Source organism: Anoplopoma fimbria, chromosome 8 (assembly GCF_027596085.1).
Source record: "Anoplopoma fimbria isolate UVic2021 breed Golden Eagle Sablefish chromosome 8, Afim_UVic_2022, whole genome shotgun sequence".
NCBI lineage: Eukaryota > Metazoa > Chordata > Actinopteri > Perciformes > Anoplopomatidae > Anoplopoma > Anoplopoma fimbria.
This window is the reverse complement of record NC_072456.1, coordinates 1,852,630-1,861,649: the sequence shown is the minus strand read 5'-3', so window position 1 is coordinate 1,861,649 and position 9,020 is coordinate 1,852,630. Positions and strand designations below refer to the sequence as shown.

The 9,020-nt window shown below is 40.5% G+C and overlaps 1 protein-coding gene across 1 annotated transcript; it reads right to left on the bottom strand.

The window, feature by feature from the left end:
• Positions 1-1,657: 1,657 nt before the first annotated feature.
• diras1a (DIRAS family, GTP-binding RAS-like 1a) lies at positions 1,658-8,652 on the bottom strand. The gene is made up of 4 exons (XM_054602610.1): positions 8,622-8,652; positions 3,428-3,612; positions 3,178-3,348; positions 1,658-1,948 (listed from the first exon to the last, which is right to left on the bottom strand). Exons 2-4 carry the CDS (start codon positions 3,563-3,565, stop codon positions 1,658-1,660), a joined length of 600 nt encoding a protein of 199 aa, XP_054458585.1. The 5' UTR covers positions 3,566-3,612; positions 8,622-8,652.
• Between the last annotated feature and the right edge of the window lie 368 nt (positions 8,653-9,020).

Below are 9,020 nucleotides of genomic sequence, written 5' to 3'. Positions count from 1 at the left end.
GATGTTGCACTGTTCCTTTAAATCATATATTTACAGTTTGCACAGTTGCATGCTTCCATCGCTGCTCGGTCGGCAGCTAGTTGTTTATGCTAACGGATGTTGTATCCGGTGAGTCTGACAGACATGAGAACAGAGTGAAAGGCCGGCTTGTGCTTGTGGAAATCATTAAAGCCTTTTTGGAGTTCCAAGGTTTTGAGAGCATCTCCTGTTTCCTCTGCGGTCCTGCGAACAAGACAGAACCCTTTGTACTGTGTTTGTGTGGAGCGTAAAGACCGTTAGCTTGCTTGTGGGCGTTCTTCTAATGACGGCAGGAAGCAGAGCAGTCGTTTGCCACAACCACCAAGAAGAGAATCATAATGGAAATGTCACTGGTCTTATTAGATAAAGGAATACTTCACTGCGGTTTGGCCTGATCTCTAGCTACTTAATATTTGAATTCAGGATCAATACATGGTGAAGTCATAAGGCAGCTAGCCATAAGGTGTGGTCGCATTATGCAAAGATTAAACCAGTGCTCCCCTCCTCCACTAGGGGGCACTACCAACCCAAACCCACGCGAGGAATGTGGGTGAAACTAAAATGTGCTTGATAGCAAGGTGACTATGTGGCTAACTGGGTTTCCGCTGGAGACATCATAGTGTTGAGTTACTCAAACTGACTTTTTTTTCCCCCTGTTGTTGGCTTTGCTTTTTTAAGTCCGTGTTTGGGCCAAGAGCTGCTAATTGACCATTTATTAAACTCCATGATTGTCCAATCATAGCTTAACAGCTGTAACTATGGGACAACAAGAGTTTGGAGTTTATTTTAGTCTTTCCAAAACCAAAATCACAAGAGTTGAAGTTTAAGGAATTGATTATCTTCTCTTCTTCAAGCTCTAAACGTCTGCAAATCCAGAAAACTTGCTTTGCTGTTAGTAACCTAACATTACTTCCAAAGATAAGAGTTAACATATCATTAGTTAGCTCCATTATTTTGTGGTCTCACAGGTTAAGATAAAACCAAAAAAAAGCCTTGTTTAGGACTGGAACATCCACTGTTTTGGGGTCTGTCCTGGATGCTACGAGACTTTCAGCTAACAATAGCAACTCTGTACTACTCTTAAATGGATTTTACAATCTAGCAACCTGCTAACAATGGTTGATTTTGTCAACCTCTGTCTGAAATCTGGGAGCCATTGTTTCTTAAACCAATTGCCATTGGGATAATTAAGTTACATCTATTGTCTCTTTTGCCTCTATAAAAACAAGTTACATTCACGGCTTGGGCCGAAATTCACAATAAAATCAGTGAAGTATTCCTCTATTATAGTATTATTTTAATCGTTGATGGTGGTAGCCGTAAGTTGGGTCTGTATGTATATATATATATAAATGTATTTTTTGGGCCGCAAACACAATCAAGTTCAGGGCCAGAAGGAGCCCCAAGGCCCTGGTATAAATAAAAGTTTTCATTATCAGTCGGTCTCATCATTTTGTTCCTCAGGGCTTTATTGTTCAGACGGATGGTGGCGGGGAGCCATCAAACTAACCCATCTTCCGTGATGCAGAGCTGGGGAAAGATGGGAGGGGGAGTCTCTATGGGAGCTCATCAGCAGACTTCCCCTCCTGCCTCCTCTGCTGTTTCCACATCTCCACAGCGAGTCTGCCGCCCGCCCGCTCTACATGATGCTGCACTTCCCCTTCAACTTGTCGGCTCGTTTCTGTTTTCCTGAGCGCTTGCCGTCGATGCTCAGGCTCATGTCCCTCTTCTTCTCCAGGGACAGCAGCTCCTGAAACAGTTCCTTCACGTTGGAGTTTGTCTTGGCCGACGTCTCCATGAAGGCACACTTCCAGGTGGCGGCCTGAGCCTCGGCTTCCTTCCTCTCCACCTCCCGCTGGGCCGTCTCATCACTTTTGTTGCCCACAAGCATGATAGGAATGGACTCCACGGTACCTTTGATGGCCAGGACCTGGAGGGGATATGGGATTGAGTAACACAACCTTTCTAGAGAACATGCAGCTTCAAAGCTTTCTAACCTCACCTGTAGTATAAATCTTAAAAAAATAAAGTTTAAGCCAAGAACGTCCACCACTTTATTTTTTACTTGTGCTTAACGGAAACCGATAAATATTATCAGTCCTTTATTTGGAACTGAATATCAAAGAACCCAAAGAAAATCAGACCAAGTTACTCTAGCTAATTAATTAAATTCTCTCAAAAATTACCATCACATCCAAAAGTAAAATAAGGATTAGTGACTACTACCATGTAGTTTTTCCAATTATGGTTATCATGACAAATTAGTGCTAAGTTACAACTCCCAGTTAAAGATGAACATATCAAATATCTAATGATCCTGTTGACAACGGTTTCACTTTGGCTATTGAGCTAGCGTAAGCTAACGTCAAATGAGTACACAAAAGCTAACGTGACGTGAGCTAACGTATGCTAGCAGTTTAACAGGACCAGCTGCAGCTTAGCTCTGAGTTCCTTAAGTCCTGATTTAAAATGATGACATTAATCACTAATATGATGCACATTAATGCACAACAAGATAATTCCAACTGTTTGCTATCTGCTGCCGTTAGCCGTCAGTCAGCAGTCCACTGCTTTAGCTAATACGATGGATTGGTAGCCTATTTATAGATCCTAGTGAGACAGAAGGAGATAGAAAAGAATTTTACTTTGTAATATTACTTTTTCTGGAATCTATATCAGATTCTTATTTATTAAACTATCACACGATTATAATATAATATATACAACATATATTTAACAAACCATCTTCTGCTTTTAATGCATGTTTACCAGATAGCGGTTCAATTTTGTCTTCTGGCAAACATCAACTCATTTAATTAACATTAATTGACTGGAGCTGATAAAATCTAAACATGAGGAGCCTATTAACAGCTTTGATGTTGCCCTTCATGTCATGAATGATAATTGGGTGCAGAGGTTATAGAGACACCGAACATAAGCTTTCGATGCTTTTAAGGGGCTTCGGTTTGGATTTCTGATTTAAATTTTCAACAGTACACAAGAGAACAAGCATCAGGGGTTCTTGAAGCTTATTATAACGGATGGCAGCCCAAGAAAATAATTATACCTTTTTATGAAATATTCTTGAGGGGGGAAAAAAAGACCCTACAGTAATTGTAACTGTTAGTCGGTAGACTAGAAACTAAATTAAAGACTGACCTGCTGGTAAATGGGTTTCAGCTCTTCCAGTGATTGGCGGCTGGTGATGGAGAAGACCAGGATGAAGGCATGGCCCTTGGAGATGGAAAGGCGCTGCATGGCGGGAAACTGGTGACTTCCTGTCGTGTCGGTGATCTGCAGCGTGCAGACGCTCTTGTCGCAGCTGATCACCTGCAGAGAGAACAAGTCGTTATCACCAGAGTTTAAATGACACGAACGTAGTGATTAATACAAATCATTTATGTCTTACCTGTCTGTACGTGTCCTCCACAGTGGGGATGTAGGTGTCTCTGAAGGTGCCTTTGACGAACCGAAGGACCAGTGAGCTCTTACCCACTCCGCCGGCTCCAAACACCACCACCCGGTAGTCGTTGCTCTGCTCTGGCATTCTGGGAGTGTGGTTCTGCCTGCTGCTCTGGATAGCTGAACTGTATGCTGAGAAGATGATGGAAAGAGGAAAAATTGAATTATGGCAGAAATGAAAAAGAAACCTTGAATCGTGAATTTAAAGTACACATCATGTTATGTAGTAGGTCAACGTACACATATTACGTATGATGCCTCGAGGTTATGTTGATTTTGATTCTTTCAGAATTGTTTTGGTAGCTTTTTCCCAGATGGACGTCCCCATTTGTTGGAAATCAACCAAATAAAATGAATAGTAATAGAAAAGTGAATATCTGGTAATACTTTAAAAGCAAGATTAAAAGAGGAAGCGGGAAATGAGCAAAGACTCTCACACTGGTTCTACAGAGCGAGGCCGGAACAGAAAAACGATCTGAATGTAGTTAGTCTGAGTGCCATCAACGGTAACTGGTAAATGAAAACCACTCTGGTGGTTTTATTCTGGGAGAGTCCTTCAGCTGGACGCCCAGCCTGCTTCAAGTGCAGATTATCTCAATCACAATGAGCATGTAAATTAGAAACTCAAGTCCCCTGACTCATCATATCCACTGTTGGCAAGCCCAGCAGCCAATAGTGCGGGTTAAAGGTGTTTGGTTTAGGTTAGCTTACAGCTATTTTTTTAGCAGCTAAACAAGTTGGCTTAAAGTTCAGTATAGCAGCTAGAACAGTTGTGAAGACTAGCAAGATAATGGTTTAGTTGAGAGAATATAAAACAGCTGACGGTTATAAAGAAAAACAAGCTAGCTTTTGGTAGCTTTGGTAGATGGTGTTAGCGATTGTTCCAGGTTAGCTGACAGTTCAATTTATCAACAGTTTGGTTTAAATGATTAAGTTTTAAAATTTTGGAGCTAAAATTGTTTGGTTAAGCAGGTTTTTTGTTTCAATTTAGCAAAAAGTGTAATTTGTTTCAGATTAACCAACAGTTCAGTTTAGCGACTTGTTGGTTCAGGTTAGCAACGGGTGTATCAATAATTATAAATTCCTAAATGTATAGAAACTCAAATACATTTTTCAAGTCAATGCTTCATTTTTCCTATCTAATGCTATTTGAGGTGCTAGCTAACCCTTCCAATAGTACAAAACCACACTTGACTAAAGCAAAGGTGTGGGTTTGGATTTCAGCTGGTAAAATGAAGAATGTGGTTAAGGTCTAATTTATATTACATTATTAATATTTATTTATTTATCCACAGTTCAGTTTAGCTTGGTTTTTTCAGGTTAGCTTCATTTCAGCAGCCAAATCAATTTGTACATTGTAGTGACTTGGTTAGTTAAGTTTAGCTTCTTTCTATTCTATATTCAGCTGAAAAAGATCATTTGAATGTAGGCAAGACAACTTAAACATGTGAACAGTGTATTTGATAGGAACATGTGTGTTTGTTATTCGACAGACACTAAGTGATGAATAAATGCTGCTGTGATGAGCCTGTTTGTGTTGCAGCTGCAGCCCTGTGACATTTAAATCTTCGGTGATCACTACACGTGGACATCTGATGAGCGCCTCGCCCCCTCTGAACTCTCGCAGCGTATTCACAGATAATGTGACAAACGGGAATGGATTAAAAAGACGGAGCATAGGGCCTCGGGGAGTTTCCCAGCATGCCGAGGCTGTATTCCCCACTGCAGAATGACTAACGAGCATCGATTAGAGCTTTGCATCTTGTTAAAGAAGAGAGCTGATAGAAGCCGGGGAGGAGGAAAGACTTATACCACCACACGCTGATTTATTCCTATACAAACAAATACAAATACAAACCTTTTCTCATTTATTTTATTCACTGTGCCGGAGCCCCCGTCAAAAATAAGACACTTGCCAACTTTTCTGGTGGAAAACCATGATTTCCCTGTAATAAATCTCCGATCATCTCCTTTATCTACTCCCACTCGCAGTTGACAGCCTCCCGCAGCTCACAGATCCAGACTGTAATAACGTCTGTAGAACAGGAGATACCATTACACCATCCGGTTCTTTCCACACACTGTTTCTCGCTGTAGGAGCCAAGCTGACGGTCTACCTTTTCATACAACATCAGAGTCTGGTTCTATAGACCTGTTCCTGTATGCACGTATGTATAACTTATCAAATTCACACTTTTTGCATGAATAACCAGTGCATATGAAAACATTTAGGATGTCTGCTTCGGTCAGACTTGCCAAACATTTCATAATTACAGCTTCAGTGTAACTCAAACCAGTTTGTAAATCAAGAATATGGATTTAATATATTTACATTGCAGTCCTTTTTAAATGCTTCTTGAATGCTTTTACACAGTATGGCATCAGTTAAAATACCGTCCTGACATCCAGAGCGGTTTAAGACCTGATTCACACCTTGCGACCCTGATGTGCTGAAGTGTGGACAACCAAATATCTAAAGTGAGTCCAGCTGCCTTTTGACTTTTGGATAACTCATCAGGCTTCCTTCTAACTGACACAAACACCAGACTGCATATAAAAAAAGAAAGAAAATGTGTTTCCCACGTTTAATTCAGATCAGCTGCTGCTTTTTCAGAGCTGAACAGCTCAGTCAGAGTGCCGACATCAGCGCTCATTATCTCAACCACAAATTTAGACCAGTGACTAATCAGCAGCTCATTAATCAATCACACACACACACACACACACACACACACACGCACCTGCCTCCTGATATCGTCCATTGTGTTTCTGGATGTAACCATGGGAGCGTCTGAATGTGCGTGCGTGTGTGTGAGTTGTCTGGTTGCCGGGGCGACAGTGCTCGGAGGAGAGGAGAGAAAGACAGACAGCGGAGATTTATACACTCGCTGAGGAGTGCAAACATGTCATCATCGGCAGGGCCGTTGTCATGGTTACCCGCCTGCCCACATCATCTGACGTCACTTCCTGTGCGGAGGCGGACGGCAGGGAAAACACCACTGACTGACTGAACCAGGGGCATCAGAGCTTCAGGAATAAATCTGCTTTCATCACAAACAGAACAAAACTGTAAAATATAATATACACAGTAAGATTATTATCATTTTCTTATTTATTTATTTAAGTCTTTCTCTCAGACATCGGTCTGCCTCATACTTGATTAGGACAGAAACACTTATAAAGGGAAGGCAGTAAGAAGAAATTATAAATCAGTTCACACATATAATCTGCAGTCAGAGTCACTACTCTATCAGGCTGTAATGTTCATGAGACACCAGGAAACTGAGCTACTGGACGGATGGAAATCTGACAGACATCCTTAATGTTAACACATGTCTAAATACTACAATACCCATAAAACTAAGATGTTTCAGATTAAGAAACAAGTCACAGTTGACCGCAAATTTAAAATTGATTCATCTTTAGTTTCTGCCCACGGATAGCGATGTACGTCACATAATGTGAGCCTCTGTGATTGGGTGTTTATCAATCAGTGAAATGCATACTGGGAGTGGTAGTTGACTTCCCTCCATTTTTTTTATGTCAACAGGTATAATAAGCTGAGACGGTTTGATAAACTAATGCGGACCTCTGTTCTGCCCTGATTTAGTTTGAAGAAACTTCCATAAACTGATGCCAGATATATAAACACTATAACAGTAGTGGAACTAGGATGCTGCTATGGCAAAGGCTTTTACCTGCTTTTCTCTGCCTCTGATTGGCTAGTACCTGATGCCTGCGTTGGTTTGATTAATAAGGTTTAGGCATGAAGAGGGAGGTTGGTTAGAGTTAGTGTAAGAATATGGTAAGCCAATGAGAGGGGTAGTAGGGCGGGTCAATCCTTCGCCATAGTAGGAGTTCCATATAAAAATATCAGTATGCAAACTGAAATCAGGACATTATGTACCACAGAGCACAATACATGATGGTTGTGCTACAGGAAAATCAATGACTAAATCAAATCAGATGTTCTCACCTGTCACATTTCTTACAAATGTGGAAGGAACATGTGAGCGTATGACAGGCAGTCAATAGTGTTTGAGTTAACACAGCAGGCTAACATTCTGCCATCAGCATGTTAATATGCTAGAAGGCTATGCTAGATAATTAACAGCAGAAAAATAATCAACACAAGTTGTGTCATTTTTCCTACAGTCTGAAATAAGAACGGTAAACTTCACGACGTCAGACTGACAGAAAAAGCAGAATTTCACACACTGTCGCTGAGAATAGATATCACACAAACACACACACACACACACACAAACACACACAGTTTTTTCTCTCCTGCACTGATTAAACTGAGTCCCTGTAGACCTGTCTGTGCGTGTGTGTGTTCGTGTGTGTGTTGCTGCAGTTTCACACCTTCAATTTGACTCCTCACATTCTTCTCACGCACAGTTTCTATGTCAGTTTAATATTCTCCTATATCATCTCCCAAAACACATTGTATTATAAATATAATATTATATATAAATCTAATCCATTATTATTATTATTATTATTATTATTAATAAACTGTATAAATATATTATAAGAAATATATAATATTTAAATAAATTCTTGAATGTTGACATATCAAGAGGAAAATGAGTGTGAGTTTCTTTTTATGATCTAGTTTGATGTGTTTCTTAGTCAGTACTGGTATCAGCAGTGCCAGTGTACCAGTGGAAGATATTAGTATCAGTTATAAATTGTAGCTAGTAGTACTAACAGTAGTAGTGATAATACCGGTAAATAGTTTAATCAGATCTAACACTTCTTCAGCTTTTAAACTCAAAAATCTTTTTCAACAAACATCTTATGTCATCACGTTTTATATTATACTATTTGTATGGAGCTGTAGTGTACTATAATATAATATTACTTAATGCATCAGTAACAATTATCCAATACCATAATATCATTTGCCATTTTGCTGCATGATGGATTGTTTCAGTTTTATACTTAGGCTCAATATTTCTAGGCTACTTCTGTAACCTTTTAATTCAGCATTATTATAGTACTACTATAATATACATCTACACCGACTACTATGGTGATGATATTTAGTCGTCATAAAACATCACATACTTGTATGGTACACACACACACACACACACACACACACACACACACACACACACACACACACAGCTGACCCGCTGCTTTGTTCTCAGTTTCAATCAGCTGCAGGCTGTCATTATCTCCTCACATCATGTTAATCAGTCTGACTCCCTTTCAAAGTAAGGACGGCTCGGCACATACATAGAGATGATGCTGTGATGTCTGCAGACTCACCGTGTCTCCTCCGGCGGGCTCCTCGGTCTCTCTGCATGCAGGGTTTGTCTATTCTGGAGCGGCTGTGAGCATCCTGAACCCTCCACTCTCTGACTCACAGCATCATCATCATCATCATCATCATCATCATCATCATCATCATCATCATCATCATCATCATCATCAGACCTGCTGCTGATCAGAACACATCAGCCCTCCTCTTCCTCCTCCCTCCATCAGCATCACCTCCTCCCTCCATCAGCATCACCTCCTCCCTCCAT

Coding starts and splice junctions, on each gene's coding strand:
- diras1a (XM_054602610.1), bottom strand. CDS start 3,565: ATGCCAGAGCAGAGCAACGACTACCGGGTGGTGGTGTTTGGAGCCGGC. Junction 3,349..3,427: donor TGGAGGACACGTACAGACAG/GTAAGACATAAA, acceptor TTCTCTCTGCAG/GTGATCAGCTGCGACAAGAG. Junction 1,949..3,177: donor TGAAACCCATTTACCAGCAG/GTCAGTCTTTAA, acceptor TATCCCCTCCAG/GTCCTGGCCATCAAAGGTAC.